Source organism: Leiobunum rupestre, chromosome 9 (assembly GCF_980474605.1).
Source record: "Leiobunum rupestre chromosome 9, qqLeiRupe1.1.hap1, whole genome shotgun sequence".
In the NCBI taxonomy this organism is placed as follows: domain Eukaryota; kingdom Metazoa; phylum Arthropoda; class Arachnida; order Opiliones; family Sclerosomatidae; genus Leiobunum; species Leiobunum rupestre.
This window is the reverse complement of record NC_143392.1, coordinates 45,475,175-45,497,431: the sequence shown is the minus strand read 5'-3', so window position 1 is coordinate 45,497,431 and position 22,257 is coordinate 45,475,175. Positions and strand designations below refer to the sequence as shown.

The 22,257-nt window shown below is 37.7% G+C and overlaps 1 protein-coding gene across 1 annotated transcript; it reads right to left on the bottom strand.

The window, feature by feature from the left end:
* Positions 1-8,423: 8,423 nt before the first annotated feature.
* On the bottom strand, positions 8,424-11,834 carry LOC149928532 (uncharacterized). The gene is made up of 7 exons (XM_090157905.1): positions 11,831-11,834; positions 11,732-11,784; positions 11,595-11,668; positions 9,542-9,842; positions 9,153-9,346; positions 8,619-9,087; positions 8,424-8,573 (listed from the first exon to the last, which is right to left on the bottom strand). The coding sequence occupies exons 1-7, from the start codon at positions 11,832-11,834 to the stop codon at positions 8,424-8,426; spliced, it is 1,245 nt and encodes a 414-aa protein (XP_090014031.1).
* Between the last annotated feature and the right edge of the window lie 10,423 nt (positions 11,835-22,257).

The window sequence follows — 22,257 nt, the reverse complement described above, 5'->3', positions numbered from 1 at the left end:
GTTTATCCAACATCGTATCGTCTAGCATCGAATAAAATCCTCATGGATAAATTCAATTTTCTGTACGTTTTTACCATCAGCTATGTAGTATTTTAGATTGTTATTTTCTAATCTCGATTGACATTATCTCAAGCCTGGGCTGGGTAGTACAGACTCATATGTTTGGCAATATCTGTAGGGTTAAGCTTAAAGGAATCAAACACTGCGTGAAGAAAGTTCATTTAGTTTCTTTAAATTTCGCAATTGTTTGATTACATTCGTGTAATAACTAGCGTACATAATTTATTATGCACTGCGAAAACACTTATCTTAAAGAAGACCCTTTTATTACAAATTAAAAAAGACACTTGACCGTCCCAAACAGAAATAGGTCGTTTTTTTGCCCGTTTCACGGTGGTTCTGGTTTGAATGTCAGAGGATAGCGTTGAAATCCCGCTTGTTCGTTGTCCACTCCCCCAAGAGAAAAGAACTCAACACAAGTCTTCATCCTGTCGTAAAACACATCCTCAAACAATACGGTATTTTCTTGTCTCCTCTGGCAGCGATCACAAAAGATTGCTATTTCCACTCCCAAGGAGGGAAAATCTACAACATGTGCGAATACATCATTCACGACAGAAAACGAAGTGCTTTTAAAAATACAGTATGATTTAAAAAGTCGAGAAAACATCCCGTTTACTACTTTTATCATTTGCATTTAACAAACTATATAGTTTAGCAGTTTCTTAACACCCCTTAGCACCCAGCAAAATAACATATAGAAAGGCTTCTTCCACAAAAATATTATATATTTTTGAACCATGATTATGATTTATTTCTAGCATTTAAGCTAAATTTCCAGAATAAGGCGAATATATTACCACAGAAAGAAACTGGTTATTAAGTTATGTTCACCAAGAATTCAACCTCACCTTCTCTAAGCAGAGATTTTAAATATTTAAAAAAATGCCAAATGCCAAATATTTTGAGTAAGATCTTCATAATTTTGAAAGAAAATATAATAGCTCAAGCAATCCTCATTTATTGCAACTGTTTTTAGGAGGAAAACTATACCTTTCACGTTATAAATACCTCAGGAAGGTTTCTTTGAAAAACCCCAGAAAAATAACAACGAAGAACTGTAACGCTTTTCTACTACTAATATAGGCCTATAGGTGCCTAGCGTTGACATATACTACTACTATGCTACTAGCTTAAAATGGTTCGTAAGAACGCTAATTAATTTTTAAGTAAGGACAAGTTTTTGTCATACCCAGATTCTGATTTTATGATCAACTACTAAATTTCCTATTAGACAAACATATCGAAACTACTAAATAATATAAATAAAAACCAAACAATACCGTTAACAAATTAAATATTACTAGATTAATTTACATAACCCCCAAAATAAGTACATGCAGCATGCGCTCGACAAATGCCAGACTACTTAAAATACGCGGTCTACTATATACACTATTTGCGCCATTTAAAAGTACTCATCACAATTCTTGATTATCGTTGGTCTCGAGACTTGTAAATAAACGAATGAGGAGAGAGTTCGTAGAGTTGAAGAGATGAGTTGAAAGCTTGAGACGTTGGAGATACGATGAGGCTACTACTATCGTCTACGAGGTGTCGTGGTGGTGATGGGCAGAGGAAAACCATAGTCCGGCGATAACTGCTCAATTGACTGGAGACTTTCATAGATTGCGACCGGCGCGAAAACTATGTTCCTTTTATTAAGGTCATCCGGAGCGGTGTTTTAAGATCATCTTTTACTTTCGGTGCGGGGATACGGTTCCTCTTCTCTCCTTTTTTACTTCTTGTCTCCCAGTTTTGTTGTATAAGCCACGTGACTTTTTGGGTCCATCCTGTTTTTATCGTTACCCAATTGAATTACTATGACGGGCTGTCACGTGGAGGGACACTATGATTTGACCAATCACCAAATTTCAACGTAGGGCTTTATTTCAAGCGCCCATGTGTTTCACGTGTGTTTCAATTTCTTGAGACCACAAGACGCGCACACATTCGGTGACAATTACACCAAACAATAATATCGAGGCGCACTACTATAATTGTAAGCATTGGTCGAGAAAATCTGGCAAAGGTTCGAGTTCAATAATAAATACACGTGGCATGCACACTATATGCTATTCACCGTCGATTATAAAGACGATCGTAAAACTATAAATCAGTTCCTGGGTTGACAGGAGGGCAATTTCGGGCATCTGTAGAGATTACTTTTAGCAGAGTAGTAACAATGGAAACACGTTGGATACCGCTTTTGGCCTTTCGCAAACTACTTCCCATTCCTACAAACTATCCAACGCGACCATATAAATAAAATAATTGTTTCCCTAACAAAATATAAAAGAGGGGTAACGTATCAAAAAATATTCGTTACAGAACGAGACAATTATAATTTTTTGTTTGCATTGAAAGAACAATAAAAAAGTCGAAGCTTTAAACAGCACGTTAAGAAACACTCTCTTCTCTCTTCTGACATATATTCTTCCAAGTTAATTTAGTATCTAAATAGCTAGCAGAAAAAGCGAAGAGAAAACGATATTTCTGAGTTGATAGTAATGGGTTTCAAGGATAACAAGAGGTTTGTTAAAGAAATAATCGTCTATGGCAAAGTCTACCTTCCCTTCCCACAATAATCGTGGCTTTTAAGAGCAAAAATTATAAATTTAAAACCAAAGCTGGTACATGTAAGTGAAAATTGAAATCTTTTCGCTTTTCTATTAACCTGCGTGATGTATTAATTGAGTACAAACCAGCCATCGTTGAGAGTTTAACATGACCTCGATGTGACTATATCACGGTGAGGTCCAGTATTGTCTATGATTAAAAAGAACCGGAACACAAGCTCCGACTGTGAATAAAGCTTGCGAAAGAGTATTACCCAAATATGGCCGGTTTCCATTTGTCCATTTGTATTTGAAGCGAAGCTTTTCGCTTAAGGCTCTAATGGAGCTTTGTCGGTGCCACAATTTTTCTATATTCCGCTAACTTTTTAAATAACTTCTTTAATAAGGTTTTATAAAATATTTATTTTAAAGAACAAACTTCTAGCCTGACAAAAACAGAATTTACCTTAAGGAATATGTCTCATTTTAAAGGTATAAAATAAAACTGTTTATAACAATGGGAATATTTATTACAGAACGACTGATATGTTTGAGAGGAAATGGGACAAATTTCGAGTACTGGCTCAACAGTTTATAGTCAATGAAGTAACTTGGGTCCAGCCAGAAGAAACTCTCATTTTAGGGTTCAGTGACATCCGTGGTGTCTTCAAACTGTACGCGTCCTTAATGGCCTTGACAATTACATGCCACTTTCTCAATTTCTTGAAAATTATGCAACGATAAGTCATTATACAGAAAATATATTAGCTGATTGTTGGTTTTGCAATATCACAGCCCGTCTTTTCAACATGTTCACGCAAATTAAATTAATAATTTATTAAAAATTAACAAAGAAATCATATCAACAATCTTTTTACCACTGAAGCCTAAGCTTGTGTTGAATGTATAATTTAATATTTTATTAAATTGGAAATATTTAAAAAATGCAATCAAGATGTACATTTGCTTTTCATAGTTAAAATATTTTGGTTACTGTTTTGTTATAAATGACTTTAACTAGAACTCTAAATAAAGCTTTTGCAACTTAACTAAAGTCTGAATTAATGAGTTTTTATAATCTGTTATAAATAATAATAAATTATAATTAATTAAATATATTGTTATTATTTCCATGTAAATTGATAAAGTTGTATTTCTTGTAGTCGTATTTCACTTTTCAATCAAGTTTATGACAACTTCTAAACGGGACTTAAAAACTCCTTTAAACAAGTTGGCAAGCCAAAATATACCTCTCCTCGGAAGAATGGTCCCTAGTGGTATTAACTTCTCGACACGACCCCCAAAGATATCTCCGCAATTCAGAGTTATTTACGAAAAACGTATTCTCGGTTCAAACCCTGCCCGGTATAAAATTTTAATTTTAATTTAAATAATTGAGACGAAACAATCGAGTTTAATTTATTCAGAATATTATAAATTAAGTAGTTACAACAGCGAGTTAGACTTACTAAAACAATGCACAATTGAATTTAACCCTTTTTACAGTACATGTTTATCAGTTGAATATAATACTAAGCAAATTTTAATGAAAGAAATATCTACAGATGGTATTTGTATTTTTCTCGCTTACGAAATACTTGCCGCATCTTTAACGCTCATTTTATTTCAACGCTCGTAGACTTCCAGTTGACGTTGTGACACATACCGCATGAAAAAGACCAATGCCGTCCAATTTCCAATATCATATAATGACTCGCAAACCCAGGAAATCATTGACTGCGTTAGAAATCGTAGATATCCAAATATCCACACCAAATATATTTACAAGAAGCAAAAACCTTACCATCAACAAAGCACAGAGAGCCACTTGACTAACCGCCAGCTCTTAAAGCAATTAACGTTAAATTATCTCCTTTGAATTAACACAACTATATATAGGTCGTTAAAAATACCCGTAAATAAATAACAAAAAAACTAACAAAGTGGACCACCCACAGGGTCTACCCTTTAACCCTCTTATCTCGGCTGACTGCGCTAAAACAAGATTTAACCTTTAAAAAAACCAGATTAGGCCTTCATAAATTCATTAATAAAAAAAGACTTTATTACCTATTATGCTTACGATGCGTGTCTTAATTTCAGTGAACCTAAGGAGCTATCGGTGGTTCTGTGGTAGAGCGCTCGACTGCCAAGCCGAATGGTCTGGGTTCGAAACCTGGGTGGCGCATTTGTTTTTAATCAATAGAGAAACGCTAAATTAGAATTTCTTCGATGCAATAATTTCAATTTCAATTCTATTTCAATTTAACCAAAATTTCGTACTCTATTAAATACGCTTCCGATAAAGCTGAATGTCTAATTTTCAATAAGGCGTAACAAGTGTCGGTGGTTCTGTGGTAGAACGTCCGCCTGTCAAGCAGGAGGTCTCGGGTTCAAATCCCGCCCGATGCTATCGCAAATTGATACTAAGACGAATACCGTGTACAACTGGTGGAAACCCTGCCATTGGACGTTGAGAGGTAGCATTTCACTCAGCACTCGGTCCGTCCCAAAGTCATTAAGAAGAAGTTGGAGAGAAAACGCCCATATAAACACAACAGACTCAACATGCACAACCATCAGAACACAAATACAACAAATTCAACACTCACAACCTACGTATAAACACTACAAAAACGTAAAACACCAAACCGTCACGACGGTGAGCGAAAAAACACCATCCAAACCAAAACGCAAATGAATCCGTTAACGCTCACCGTCACACGGTGGTTTTGCCAACCCTTCGAGAAACTGCGAACGCAGAGATCTCGAGAAACTGCGTACGCAGTGATTACACTTTGCACCGAAAATGCGAACGCGTTCGCAGGCCTGACAAACCCACAGACCCACAGACAGACACGGTGGTTGTATAACCCCTCCTAGGGGACTTTGTCCCCTCGGAGAGGTAAAAAGTGAAGCTTACCTTTTTATTTCATTGCCCGGGGAAGGGGGGCTATTACATTTTGAGGGACTGACACTCCGTGTGCCGACGGTGCCAGTGACGTTGCCGCCGCAGCTGCTCCCCGTCGTCGAAACAAAAACCGTGATGGAAACGGGGACCGTAACAACAATTTAAGAACGATGTGTACTTCTGCACAAAGAAAGTCCTTTCGAACTTTGAGGGAGGGAAAGGAAAATTCGACCATGGGCAGCCAATATATAGTTGACCCCACCCTCATCTGGTTTTCTTTTAAGCCAGATTTTTACCAAGAAGCTACTCACTTGTTTATCTGCTTCTATTTTGAAGTCTGCTTCTTGGTTTAGAAATGTCAGTTTTTTTCTTTGTTCGTTACTATTTCAAGTCATATTGCTTCGACTTAAAAGGTTGTGTTTGAAGTGTTAACTTTAAGGATAACGTATGTTTTTGATTAGTTACGCTAAAAGGATTGCGTGATTGAGGTTTTACGCTAAAATAATCACTCGATTTTAATTTTTTGGATGAGATTTGTGGAGCAAACAATTTTGCTTTAGTTGCCATTACGCGTGCTTTGGGTTTACAGATTTATCCCTTTGATAACAATATTTTTTGAGTGATTGGAGTGTTACAATAAATGAACCACGTACGTTATTGAAGTGTTATGCTCTAAGGATTATGCTCTAAGGACTACCTGTTTTAAAGTTTTGAAGAGCTTTGGAAATAAATCCGTTATGTTATTGGTGACATAAAAGATAGTTAAGATCGGGTAGTTTAGTTTCATTCTTTGATTTCACTGTGCCAATTATTTTTCTACATACAATTTTAACAGGTTCTGTCCCTTCCCAAGTTAATGAAGTATTTAAGGGGTTCAGGATTACATTTTAGTGGTTTTTTCATGTTTATTTTAAAGGGATGTCCAGTTTGAAAGGATTTGATACAATAGATAATAGATAAAGAAAGAGGGTTCAAGATAATAGTAGTAGTAAAAGTTGGGTGGTTGGGTTAGACCCAACCTAGCACTTCGACCAGAGGTCCATTGTGCAGCCCCAGCCAGTTAAACATGGAAAAGCCCAGTCTTAGAAACGAAGCGCAGGATTTGCTTCGCCGGGATGTTGGAAAGATTGCTCGTTTCCAACCTATACGTACCAAGGTACTCGAACCTTTGAGCTGCATAAGAATCACAGACACAAAGGACATGAGAGGAAGTTTCCTCCTCTGCAAGGCATTCCCTGCACAAAGGACTCTCACTGATACCAATCAGATGCAGATGTCTATTAAGCTGGCAGTGACCTAAAAGTAGGCCCGTAACCACACTTACAGAGCGAAAGCAACTCAGTTGCTCTATTCATAGAAGGCCCAGGAATAAACTCCTTAGTCTGCCTTTGACCCACCGTCTCAAGCCAAAGTCTAACCTGCCTCTCAGTCATAGCAACATGCACATGGCTGCGAACCAGGCCATTTGGTATTGGAATAGCAGGTTCAGCACCTAAGAACCTAGCCTACGCACCCTCCTTGGCCAGAGTGTCGGCCATATCATTGCCATGATGCCCCTTATGACCAGGCACCCAATATAGTGACACCCTAATATGGGTGCCCAGTTCCGAAAGGAGATCCAAACAGCTAAGAACGAGCTAAGAAGTAATACTTAACTGATTAAGAGCCTTAAGGACAGCCTGACTGTCCGAGAAAATCTGAATAGCCTTGCCCCGATACTTCTTTTAAAGACCGTAGCAAAAACACCAAGGCTCTCAGAGAAGCCAAACTTGATAGTATCCCTGAGTGAGTCTTGGAGCCATCCGTGATCCAAACAATTCCGCCCTTGGTTCCAAACACTGTGTCGCCAGACCAGTCTAAACGACTTGGAAAGTAAACACTAAACTGCTTTTCAAAGTTTATCTTTGTAGCCATGTTGTCAGAACCCATCAATAAGATCGGTAAGTGACCAGAATATTGCTGAAACAATTTGGTGTGGCTGCACTCCCAATAAGCAAGCCTCCACCAACCATTATGCAGTAACCGATGGACACTCATAATTGCAAATTCCTCTATATTTAGATGAAGCGGTAGAATATTCAGGAGTTCCTCCAGAGAAACGCTTGGGGCCGTTCTTATAGCTCCTGTTATGCTGACACAGGCCAGTCTTTGCACAGTGCGTAGTGCAGCCTGAACTGACTTAAGCACTACCCTCAGCCACCAAACCACTGCTGCATACGTCAGCATAGGCCTGATTATCATGGTATAAATCCAATACACAACCTTTGGGCTAAGACCCCAAGAGTGGTTTATGGAACCCTTTACTCTCCAGAATAACATTTTTGCCTTCCTGATACTGAGGTCAAGATGTGGCTTCCATGTTAGTCTACTGTCGAGAATAACACCCGAGGTATTTTACTTCAGTTGATTTGACCATGATAGTCCCAAAGAAAGAAATATCATTGAACAAGTCATGCACCTTCCTCCGAGTGAAAGGAAACTGGCTCGTCTTGTCAGGATTGACGGTGAGGCCTACATCCCTACACCAGCATTCCACAGAGATGAGAGTAATTATCACTGCGACATCGTCAGCATAACCAAAGCCGCGACAGCCATCCCAGTTTAGCCTCACCAAGAGTTCGTCCACAACCAGGCACCACAGCAGGGGTGAAAGAACACCCCCTTCGGGCAGCCCAGGCTGGTGGTGACCCTTAGCGATTCGTCAAGCAGGGAAGACGTCGCGACCCGATCAGTCAACATAGAGTCGATCCAAAGACACAATGAGTCATTGATACCAAAACGTTTAGCAGCCTTAAGAATGACAGCCTTAAAGACTTTATCAAAAGCCCCCTCGATGTCCAAAAAAACAGCTAGCGCTATTTCTTTGCACTCAATTGCACGTTCAAGGTAATTAATTATGCCATGAAGGGTAGTCTCAGTAGATTTGCCTTTTGATAGGAATACTGAGCATTCGAGAGGGGTGTAACACTAAGAACCTCCTCTCTAATATATCTATCAACTAATTTCTCCAAAACCTTAGCCTCGAAATAACTGGCTTTCCCGGGCTAAGGAATAAAGATAACCTTTGAATGCTTATAGGAGTTCGGTACGTGCCCAAGAGCAATACAGGACCTGTAGATTCTGCACAACACAGGAGAGATAATGTCTAATCCCTCCTGCAACAAGATGGGTGATATCCCATCCGGACCAGAGGCCTTGTAGGGCTTCAATGACTTCATAGCCCACATTAGCTTGGAGTGAGTGTCAACTTGTTTTACCACATCCCCATCTACCTTTTCAGTTATTTTAAACCGAAGAGTAAGAACATAAGAGTCATCTGTGTCAGTGACTTTAGAGTCTGGAAAGTGAACCTCCAACATATGTGTCAGTGTTTCCTTTCCAGAACTGGAGTAACTACCATCCTCCAACTTAATAGTATCTAGATGTTTTGTATTGTCATGTGCCATAATTTTCTTTAATTTGACTGTAGTTAGTGGGAATATCAGAGACACTCTCACAAAAATCCCCCCGGGAAGCCTGTTTTCCTGCTCGGATGGCCTTATGATGGGCAGCGAGGATCTGCTTATAGGCTGACCAATCACCCGTCCTCTTAGCTCTATTAAAAAGCTGACCAAGGAACTAACGTTGGCTGGTTGGTAGATTTTGCAGGACAGTTTTGGTGGTAGGAGTCGATTATGGACTGTTGCATGTGATCAACAGCCATTTCGAGCTCCAGCACCGAGGAGAGCCTAGAGCCACATCCCCGTAAGTGAAGATCAAGGTCGTCCCTATGCCTAGGCCAATTATTTGATCTAGGATTGCGTATTTCGGTAACTTCCTGGGTAGGTTTGACCAAAACAGAAAAACATATTTGCCTATGATCCGAAAGTGATGGTTCATTAGACACATGCCATTGTGTCGCAGAGTGTAAAACATTTTATGTGCACAGAGTTAAGTCAATAACCTCACTCCTGTTACTTGTAACAAAAGTGGGTATATTGTGTTTATTAAGAATATGAAGTTTAGTACTAACCAGATATTCCATTAAGTAATCACCACGTTGGTTGCAGTCACTGCTGCCCCATGCAACGGGGTGAGCATTGGCATCGCACCCAATGGCAAGCTTCTTGCCCAGTCTCTCACAGTGGTTCACCAGATTGGCAACCTCCTGTGATGGAGGGGACAAGGCATCATAGGGGAAATAGCCGGAAGCCATCATTAATTCGTCTTCTCCAACAGCTGATGAAGAGAAGATTTTTATGGTGGCAGTGTCCCAAGTTTGGTATAATGAAAGAGGAAGAGCGTGAATACCCTTTCGTATCAAAATACATGTTCTAGGATTAGCAGATTTGTAGTCATAATAAACAGTACCAAAAGTGGATATAAAACAGAAAGTCTGCGAGGACCCGGTAGCCCTGTTCCATCAAAAATGAGGATCCCCCAAGCATGCCCCAAGTTTGTGCCTACCCCCTTTGGCGGAGCATTACAAATGGCGCTTTACTCGCATGTACCTGCGTAAATCGGCTGATATATTATAGTTCTTCTTCAGTTCCTTATCCACCTGATTATATAGTCTTTGGGCTGGATTTGGTGCGTCTGCTCTTTGTGAAAATTCACATGTTTGGCAAGGCTTAGGTAGATAATTGATAAAAACATTTTTGTTTTGTTTGAATGGGGTGTGCGGCTTAAAGTGTTTAACGAATTTAAAAACAATGGAACTTTAAAAGAACTACTAGAAGATATGTGTTCTCAACACGAGTTGTTACATTCGCATTACTCTGAAGAAAGAGGAGGATAGTGGCTTTCTGTACGCATGGAATAATTGGGTATACAATTTAGTACTTAATGAAGAAGGAATTGACCCAGTTATAATTTATGACCCAATATATGCAAATGAACTCTCCAATGTAGTACATTGGATAGCTTGGCAAAAAACCTCAATAAAATCCCTGTAGTTTTGAGGGGAATTAACAACGGAGGTTTATTTATTGCACATGATTCCCTAATGCCGTATGTGTCAACAGTTACAAAAATGGTTATCGGATCAGTTTCGCCTCTCATCTGGTAGAAATAATCCAGGGAAAACAATTAAAGAAACTACTTCAGTTGTGAAAAATGATTAAAATTTAAAGAAACATTTTTAACTATAATTCGAAAAGTCCCAGCGGTGATTGAGAAAAGTTTCAATATAAAATATTATACACGACAGGCGACATGGGACATTATCAACTGAAGTTAGTAATTTAATCGGGGTGCAGTTATCCACTTTTTATTTCTTCAACAGTGTCAAATCTTCATCACAATTTGTCTCCTTAGCAGCTTCATTTGGCTCACATTTACGTTTAGCACATTTAAGTTTATTAGTTGTAAAACAATTAATTTCATCCCCCTTTTCTTGAGATACAATTGAACCCAAAATCTCAGTTTGCGATTCTGCATTATTACCTTTTTTATTACTATCATTGATTAAATAACCTTATAGGGTTATTTAATCCATGTTACTATACTAAAATTTGTCTGTACATCCCTATCTACTGGAATTTTAGTTAAGCCTTGGTTTAAATCTTCACTGGTTTGTATAGTACCAATTGAATACAAATCTTTTATAAATAAATTACACTGACTAAATTTACTTTTCGGCTTTAAAGCTAACTCTTCTGGTGTATATTTCTTACGAGCTTGAGCCAAAATTTTTGAAAAAGGAATAAATTAACCAATGTGACAACGTCTTCGGGAATTTTACCAAGGAATGCTTCTTGGTTTTACCGCTAGGTTAGCTAGCATCGCCCATCTGAACTATTTCCTCTGACCGTGACGTCATGAGACATAGGCCAAACGTAACAGAGTCGTTCCTGATTGGCTCAATCATTGTATAGGGGAAACAGCTCCTCATTTTTGAAGGAAACCACTGAGAAAGCTAACGAACCCTTTTCCTCCCAGACTTTCTGTTTTATATCCACTTTTGACAGTACCTGTACTTTTGAGCCCTAAGATTCTTCCATTATGGATCCAAGGCTCCTGTATGATGACCGCGTCTAGGCCCTCCACAACAAACCTGCGACAGAGAACTTCCGAGGCTGCCTTACAGTGATGCAGATGAATCTGTATCACCTTCATGTCCAACCACATTTGCCGGTGTTGGTGTTGGGCTACTCGCCGGCTAAGGGGGTGGGTACAGGACTTACCATACCTACATCACCAGCTGAACCATTCGTATCTTCACCTTATGCCCCTGTGGGTTGGACAGACTCTTCTCTACCACCGCTTCAGGCTGCGCTGGAATGTTAGGATTTTTAAGAATTTTAAAAGTCCCTCTATCAACCCATGTCTAGGCAGTAAATCCTGCCTGCTTTAAAACTGCGACACAATCTTCATCCATCTGGAAAATCCACCGAATGAAGTTCTTTTCACAGACAGAGGTGACCACTTTCCAATGGCTGGTAATGAGCTTGTTGTTATAGAGGTGCAGCCTCTTTAGAAGGACTTCTGGGTTCTTCGTCCAGACATCCTTAGTCCTGAAGGATACCTTGACCGGTTTCGGTAGTTCACTAGCTTTTATTACTAATTTTCGTTCCCTCCAAAACACAGTCATTCTGGTCAAAGGCCTTCCTTTACCATTCCCCAGTTGGGGCATCCCCACAGATATATGTGACGGCACCTCCGACCAGCTGGAGATTCCTGATGAGAGGAAGAGGTTCACCCGATGGTGTGCCATGAACTTTCTCCAGAATCCCACACTAGACGGCGCCCATCTCCTCCTCTGTGATAAGGTTGTTCGGAAAACCATCAATTACAATGACCATCTTAGGCAACCCTACTGCGTCACTATAGGACATAGGAGTAGGACGCTCCTTAGCCTTTTTGGCCGCAGATAGAGAATACCCAGGTGAGGGATTGGATTCCTCCGACCTGAGCCTCTTAAGTGAAAGGGTTACTTTGTTACCCGGGGATGACTGAACCTCCTTCTTAGCGAGCCTTGCGGCGTGCATTGCGTATCTACGTTTTTGAGGGTCGGGTAACATTTGAAGATGACCCAGACTCTACATCAAACCGGGTGCTGCTGGAAGCTGGAAGCAGACCCTTGCTCATTATCTTCATCAAGCCGGGTATTACTGGAAGTAGACCATTGTTCACTCTTTTCATCAAGCCGGGTACTACTGGAAGTAGACCCTTGCTAAATGTTTGGTTTTGTTTTTGTTTTGAGTTCATAAATGATCCCACGAGATGGAGGAAAGTAAGAGGTCACCACCCGTTAGTCCTCCTCCCGGGTGGAAGGCTAATTACAACGGTGTTTCGCCTGGTTCCCCAAGGGGATCGTAAGTTATACCGTATTTTCGCTTCCCCGGTACCATTACACCGTAGCTTGAGGAAGAAGCAGAGCCTTAGTTGGCCAGCATGAAGGGTTACCCCATTCACCTGTTACTCCCTTCCACCACGAAGAGGTACAAGGTAGCAGTTTATGGAAGGGGGGTTCTTGATAGGAAAAGGTGCGCGCGTTGACCATAAACTAACTTTATCCAACGGAACATGCATTAAGTTTACCCAAGTGTTACACACGTTACTGACCATAATTTTAGAGAAACCAAATCTGTCCGCAAAGTCTTGAACAAATAACAATAGTCTTTATCACATGAGAACCGTAAAAAATTGATCCAGAGTTTTTAAAGCTCTAGGACGACCAGCCATAGATGAAGTTGTTACAGGAGTTGAGTTAATTCCATCATTTAACTTCTCTATTTTCCAAGAAATAATGTTTTCACCATTTTCACCACGATCTGGAAATTAAAATAATGACATGAGCCTCTTGTTGTTTGGAAGACCGGTGTAAAATGTAATAGCATCGCCATCGTCTTTAATTGTTGACATCACAATATTCAAAGCTAATAGTAAAATAAAACTATTTCGTAACCTGTTATGCATATTTTGTAGTGTATTATCTGCATTTGAAACTAGTCAATCCGTAACGTTGGAAACATTTTGCAATCCTTCTGGCTCTTCGTAAGTCTCGTTCAACATAAGAAATTACGTCTTAGTTAGTGGTTCTTCCATCATTGGCATTGGCCATTATTACGTCTAGGGCTCAGCGTTATCCAACCGTTATCCACAAAATTTGCGGTTATTTTTGATTAATCGAAAAAATACATTAGATTGAAACAATTTGATAACAATAACAACTAAAACACCGATAATTATTCAACAAACATGTTATTGAAATATTTAATGCAAAAATAATCGCAAAAAATATATATCGGTTGATTTTCTCTATCAACAGCTTTGAAACACATCCCGTTTAAATTATCTATGCATACACAAAAATTTATATATTAAAAATTGTATTTCTATTCGTAGACTTTTGTCCATATGTTATTCTTATGTAATGAAAATAAAACGTATTATTTCGTAAGGCAGTTTTCATTTATAGCTTCGAAATTTATTAAACCAAGTATAAATTATATTTAAAAAAATGATGAGCAGTCAATTGTGCAATCTGTTATATCATATGGAATTTTAGGATGGGGTGGTAAGTTTAAGACTTATATAGAGAAATTAGAAATAATACAAAGAAAAATTCTCGGAATATGTTTAAAAAGAGATCGTCTCGAATCTAGTATGGCTCTATATGCTGATTTTAAAGTTTTCACCGTAAGACAAATATACTCAAAAATTATTTTATACATGCGTTTAAATTGCGAGATATTATGGTACCAGAAAATATAAATTACAACACTAGAAGTGTACAAAATCTAAATGTTATCAGTGAGAAAATGCACAAAGTATTTGACAAAAACATGTACCCTATCTAGGTCCTAAACTATATAATAGAACGGATTTAAATATTAAAAAATGTGAATCGGTTTTAAAATTTAAAAATTTTTAAATTTTAAAACCGATTCACACTCGGATCTTGCCTTCGTCCGTAGGACATCCCAAAATCCGGGGTTGACGTCGGTGGGACGTTAAAGGACGTCCAAATGTCCGGTTTGTCTATAGCCGTAGTACGCCCCGGGGACGAGTTTTCGGACATCCAACGGCGATTACGGCGGTCGTCCCCTGGATGTCTTTCTATAAAACCTAGAGATGTCTTTAGGCCTTTAATTTGGTTCAATCATGGCTCAATAGGGATGAAACTAGGACGTTCATTGGATATCGTATTCTGAACAAATAATTTAAAAAGCCAAACTTGATATTAAAATTTTATTCAAAACATTAAAATACAAGATAATGGAAAAAATCCAGCAACAAGTGTACAATTTGAATGTAATAACACGAACTCTGCAAGTATTAGCAGTTAACATATAAATTACAAAACTTATATAATTATTTAATTTTTATATAACAAAATAAATTTCGAACTAAACAACTTAAAAATTAAATAACCTTGATTATACAAATGTAAAAAAAAACAATAAAATTAATTTTTAAATCAGAAGCAAAATAAAACTAAGCCATTTAATACTATTCCTTAAAAAAAATTAAGACTATCGGATGAAAAATGTACTCTAGAAATTACTATTTCTCGAAGCTTAATTTTAATATTTATCCAAATCTTACTTTTGGAATTACAATTAAACTATATAATATATCACAGTATAAAATAAAGCTTTAGGCGAACCGTTCAGTGAGAGTAATGAATAATAAAGTTAAATTGAAACATGTACAGGTCCAAAATGAACTTTAAAAACAGCGAACCTTCCCTAACATTCGGAGAATTCAACGCAAATCTTACTTTTGGAATTCCAAATTCAATATACAAAATATAACAAAATGAAATAAAGCTTTAGGCAGCAACCAAATTCAATATACAAAATATAACAAAATGAAATAAAGCTTTAGGCAGCAAACCTTACTTTTGGAATTCCAAATTCAATATACAAAATATAACAAAATGAAATAAAGCTTTAGGCGAACCTTTCAGTGAGAGTAATGAATAATAAACTTAAAAAGTTAAATTGAAACATGTACCGGTCCAAAATGAACTTTAAAAACAACGAACCTTCCCTAACATTCGGAGAATTACACGCAAATCTTACTTTTGGAATTCCAAATTCAATATACAAAATATAACAAAATGAAATAAAGCATTAGGCGAACCTTTCAGTGAGAGTAATGAATAATAAACTAAAAAGTTAAATTGAAACATGTACCGGTCCAAAATGAACTTTAAAAACAACGAACCTTCCCTAACATTCGGAGAATTAAATGCAAATCTTACTTTTGGAATTAAAATTTAACTATATAAATTATCACAGTATAAAATAAAGCTTTAGGCGAACCGTTCAGTGAGAGTAATGAATAATTAACTTAAAAAGTTAAATTGAAACATGTACAGGTCCAAAATGAACTTTAAAAACAGCGAACCTTCCCTAACATTCGGAGAATTCAACGCAAATCTTACTTTTGGACTTACAATTTAACTATATAAATTATCACAGTATAAAATAAAGATTTAGGCGAACCTTTCAGTGAGAGTAATGAATAATAAACTTAAAAAGTTAAATTGAAACATGTACAGGTCCAAAATGAACTTTAAAAACAGCGAACCTTCCCTAACATTCGGAGAATTCAATGCAAATCTTACTTTTGGAATTCCAAATCCAATATACAGGGTCTTTTTTTTTGCTCGGAAAAGTGTTTTTTTTTTTAAACTATTTATAGTACCGATTTCAAATTTGGAAGGTCAATTCTCTGTACCGGGGGACATCAGTTTGAGAAATTTGAGCGTTTTCGGTAATGTTTTTCACCAATTTTGAAAAATTATTTTTCGACCACTAGGTGCGAGATAAAAAATTTCTATTATTAAGTTGTAGGCCGTCATCGAAAACCCTTAAAAATTGTTCACTCGACGAAAAACAACTTATTTATCAGTGAAAATTCGAGCTTGAAAAATTTACAAGTTGGTGAAGCCAAATTACGATTGTTTGAAACGATAATTGAAAAGGGAACAAGTCTAATACAAACGTAGTAGAGTTTTCACGCTTGAAAAAATGTACACGTTTGGTTTTTAAATGCAGATATTTTATTCACATAAATTTTTACAAAACATTTTCAATAATATCACAATTGGCTGCAACACAGGTTTGTGCGCGGACAATTAAGTTCTCAAACGCTTTCTCTACCATTTCTGGTGGGACGTCTCGGCAAGCACTGATTATTCGTCTAATGAGTTCCTCCCTAGTTTCAATGGGCGTGGCGTATACCTTTGCTTTAACGAATCCCCAGAGAAAATAATCCAGCGGTGTTAGGTCAGGTGACCTTGCTGGCCAATGCACTGGACCATTTCTCCCTATCCACCTTTCAGGAAACTCGTTGTTGAGGTGCTCAGTTACTTGCCGGGAAAAATGCGGAGGGGCGCCATCTTGCTGAAACCACAACTGACGTCTTTCAGCCAATGGAAGGTCGTCGATTGCGTCACTCAGTTCGTTCTGTAGAAAATGTAAATACCTTTGGCCGTTGAGGTTCGTCGGCAGGAAAAAGGGACCAATCAAACGGTTTCCAACAAGTCCAACCCAAACATTGACCCGTTCAAATTGAACCTGGTGATGATATTCAAAACCCCAATGTGGGTTGATGTCAGACCAAAGATGGCTGTTTTGATGATTAAAGGGCCCATCTCTAGAAAATGACGCTTCGTCGGAGAACAAAACATGGCGCAAAAATTGTCTATCTTCTTGGACAGCATTTAGTAACCAGTTACTAAATTCATAACGTCTTTGATGGTCTCCGTCAATTAGTCCTTGGTGGAGCGTAGCTCTGTATGGGTGATAGCGATTCTTACGAAGAATTTTCCACACACGATTTGCAGAACAACCCAAATCAGCAGCGGCGTTAGCGCAACTGTGACGAGGATATGCCACAAAGTACGCGAGTACATTGTTCTCGAAGTCTAAATCCGGTTGACCCAATCCGCGAAACCTAGGTTGCAAGTTACCAAATTGATTGAAATCGTGAATTGCTCGTCTTACTGTATTTACAGATGGTGCTCCATTTGGATGTCTTTCTGCGAAGATTTCAGTCACTCTACTAAGGTTTTGCGCTGTTTCTCCATAGTAAATGGCAACTATCTCGGTATGCTCAGCTACTGAATAACGAGGCATTGTTCGAAATATTATCAAACACTGATAATAATCTCCCAAAGTTTTCCTTTAAATACCCAATGCATGTTTAGGATTGACCTATAGCCTCGTGTTTTTTAAATCCGGTCGTTTTTTTAACCAAAGTTTCAACTGGATTAGGTAATTCGGTTTCAATTATCGTTTCAAACAATCGTAATTTGGCTTCACCAACTTGTAAATTTTTCAAGCTCGAATTTTCACTGATAAATAAATTGTTTTTCGTCGAGTGAACAATTTTTAAGGGTTTTCGATGACGGCCTACAACTTTATAATAGAAATTTTTTATCTCGCACCTAGTGGTCGAAAAATAATTTTTCAAAATTGGTGAAAAACATTACCGAAAACGCTCAAATTTCTCAAACTGATGTCCCCCGGTATAGAGAATTGACCTTCCAAATTTGAAATCGGTACTATAAATAGTTTTTGAAAAAAAAACACTTTTCCGAGCAAAAAAAAAGACCCTGTATAAAATATAACAAAATTAAATAAAGCTTTAGGCGAACCACTCAGTGAGAGTAATGAATAATAAACTTAAAAAGTGAAATTGAAACATGTGCAGGTCCAAAATGTATAGACTTTGATCAAACATATTTTCTTCCTACCTCTGTAAACGACATTAAAAAAATCGAGTTAAAATCATTAAAAAAATCAAACAGTTTTTTAATAAAATACTTACTCTTATGATATATTATCAGCAATACCAGAGATACTGACAATATAGAGATATGAAACTCCCTATACATCGCTGCGACCCCTTTTTTTTTCGTTAACGTCGGCGCCATCTATCAACCGGGAGAAAGCTTTTTCTTCCCGTGTTTATTTGTAGTAGGTTTACGTTTTGAATGAAATTCAATGAATCATATGTGCAGCTTTAATAAAGAAATACGATTGCTTAGAGGATTTTCAATACAATTTATTAAGATAAGATAAAAAGTAAGTTTTTAATTAATTATATTTAATTATTTTAAGAAAGTTCATATATTAACTATTTTTTATGTTATTTTAGACCTTTGTTACTTGAATCAGGGCCAGAGGTTAAATTAATGATCATTAATCCAAGAGTATTTCTGGGATAAATAATTGGAATATTATTAATCCAAGTATATGTTATCGAAATGGTTAACGACTAAAATGTTTGGTAAGTATTTGTTAATGTTGAACCTTAAGTAATTTGCGATCTAGATGTTTCTGGGCTTTGTCATACTTGTAGTTTAAATTATGTTTTTCCAATGTACTACGAATGGAAAGTTGTACAAAAAAATTAATTATTTCTTTCAAGTAATCAACACATGGAACATGCTGATGCATCTCATCTTTTGAAATAAATCAAGATTGATCGATTGTTCTTGAAATAATTCTGGTAATCCTCTCTTTGACTTTATTCATTTGTATTACCATTGGGAAAAGTTTATCAAACTTGTCCTTGATCTCAGATACGTTGCTCTGGAATCTTTCAGTTGGTATTGTCAAGCCACTGAATGTTGATGTATCACGAGACTTAAATGATGCTAATATATTTGACTGGTTGAGTGTTTGTTTTTCATCAACAAGTTTGGTTTTGCATTATTCACAATTGTGGTTTTTATTACAACGAGATAAGACATATCCTGAAATGTAAGATAGTTTGTTTTGTTTTCCAGGCCCTTGGCTTTCAAGTGAACTTTTACAAATTTGAAAGTCTTCCTCCGAACAAGCCCTGGGATAATAATTATTTGCTGATGGAAGACTTTCATCATAATCATCTGGAATTATTATATGGGTCTTATATAAGTCAATGTTAAGAAGGAATTTGTCTTGATATTAGGTTTAGTAGCCTGCTGAATTTCAATTGTAGGAATTTCCACTGATAAAGAAAATCATGTTAAAATTTAATAGTTGTTTTGAATGAAACTGTTTACAATCCTGTTCTGTAGATATAGTTTCGCTGGAACTTGCTGCAACTGATAATATTGTTGCGCTCTTCAGGGGCGTAGGAACGTTCTAGAAGGTGGAGGGGGCAAAGTGAAACCAAAAGGGGTCTGGAGAATGGTTTTTAATTTTTAATGCAGTGTAGCTTTTCCGAATGCATTTGTACATTTTTCTACTATATACATTGGCGGGAAAAGACTGAAATTTAAACACAGTTGAGGTTCTATAAGCTTTCTATGCTTTTAAAATGATAATTTGAGCCTTGCGAAGATTTCAACTGAGAGGGGGGAATAACATTAGTTGCCCCTCCCAGTAAAATTCTAGGGAGGTGCATTGCAATCCTTGCCCCCCCCCCCCTGGTTCCTATGCTCTTCCACCATTTCTACAGACAGTTTACTAGATTCTATTTCAAAATTGAGTTTTAACTTATGACCCCGTTACCAATGTATAAATTTCATCGTACCAGTTGTTTTATAATAGTCCTTGATATCATTTTCTACTAAGTTCTCCGGAACCTTTACGTTTGAGCAACTAGCTAAATTATCATTCCCTTGGGAAATATGTTTCATTTAAATTAACTTATAAATAAACAATACTTAAAACTCTAATTTTTACTTGTTGGCTTAAATTCATTTGAATATATTGTTGGAATAGCGTTTGATGTCAGTCTGTTTTTGGTTTTACTATTCATAAAACAAGAATCCTCAATGTAGGGCGCATATTTTATTATGATGTAAATGTATCAGCTCCATTAAGTTGGCCCCCCCTCTCTACAAATTTAAAAACTTTCATTTGCGATCGAATGCGACCTCGATGCGACGTTATGCGAAACTAAAAAAAAAAGATGCGACATAATTGTTAAGTTGGAATAATTAAAACAAAAGGGGGGGCTAACTTAATGACAGCCCCCCACTTTCAACTATCAACCCGGAAACACAACCAATAGAATGCGACCTCAATGCGACGTTATGCGACACCCTTACTTTCGAATGCGACATCTTAGTTAACGAGATAATCGCTTTCGTAAGTGGGGGGGCTAACTTAACGCGAGCCCCCCCTATAACAGTTGAGGCCTCCAAACACCTTTATTCGATTGCGACCTCAATGCGACGTTATGCGACACCCTTACTTTCGAATGCGACATCTTAGTTAACGAGATAATCGCTTTCGTAAGTGGGGGGGCTAACTTAACGTGAGCCCCCCCTATAACAGTTGAGGCCTCCAAACACCTTTATTCGATTGCGACCTCAATGCGACGTTATGCGACACCTTTACTTTCGAATGCGACATCTTAGTTAACGAGATAATCGCTTTCGTAAGTGGGGGGGCTAACTTAACGCGAGCCCCCCCTATAACAGTTGAGGCCTCCAAACACCTTTATTCGATTGCGACCTCAATGCGACGTTATGCGACACCCTTACTTTCGAATGCGACATCTTAGTTAACGAGATAATCGCTTTCGTAAGTGGGGGGGCTAACTTAACGCGAGCCCCCCCTATAACAGTTGAGGCCTCCAAACACCTTTATTCGATTGCGACCTCAATGCGACGTTATGCGACACCCTTACTTTCGAATGCGACATCTTAGTTAACGAGATAATCGCTTTCGTAAGTGGGGGGGCTAACTTAACGTGAGCCCCCCCTATAACAGTTGAGGCCTCCAAACACCTTTATTCGATTGCGACCTCAATGCGACGTTATGCGACACCCTTACTTTCGAATGCGACATCTTAGTTAACGAGATAATCACTATCGTAAGTGGGAAGGGCTAACTTAACGCAAATGAATGGGCCGCCATGTTAAATGAATGCAAATGAATGCGACCTCATTTTAAATGAATGCAAATGAATGCGACCTCATTTTAAATGAATGCAAATGAATGCGACCTCATTTTAAATGAATGCAAATGAATGCGACCTCATTTTAAATGAATGCAAATGAATGCGACCTCATTTTAAATGAATGCACATGAATGCGACCTCATTTTAAATGAATGCAAATGAATGCGACGCCATTTTAAATGAATGCAAATGAATGCGACGCCATTTTAAATGAATGCGACGTCAATGCGAAGCAATGTGACACCATAATTATCGAATGCGACAGCTCGGTTCACGAGATAATTAAATAAACAAATCTGGGGGCTAGGTTAATACTAGCCCCCCATGTTGGAATTAAGACAAATAATCACCGCTATTCGAATGCGACAGCCGTGTTAACGAGATAATCGATTGAACCAGATCGAGAATCATCAAATATAAATACGGAAACACAGGTCGATTAAGTTGCCCCCCCCCCCTTTTTTGATTTCCCAGAAAATTTCTCTATCAATTTTATGCACCCACAATGCGACAGCAAGTGAAAGAGATGTGATTTAACCATTATCGAGATATAATTAAAATTAAAAGGGGGCTAAATTAACGTCAGCCCCCATAATTTCGTTATTCAACCAGAACAGAATATTATAGCCACTACATGTCAATGCGAAGAAATGCGACAGATATAATTTTGATTGCGAAAAATAGTTTATGAGAAAATTAATAGAGAAAGTGGGGGGGCAAACTTAACAGTAACCCCCCATATTAATTCATAATTTTAATTAACCTTAATATAAAGAGACGTCAATGCGAATTAATGCGACACTATTTTTAACGAATGCGACAAATTAGGTTATGAGATAATAGACAAATGAAAAAAGGGGGCTAATTTAATGGCAGCCCCCCCCCCCG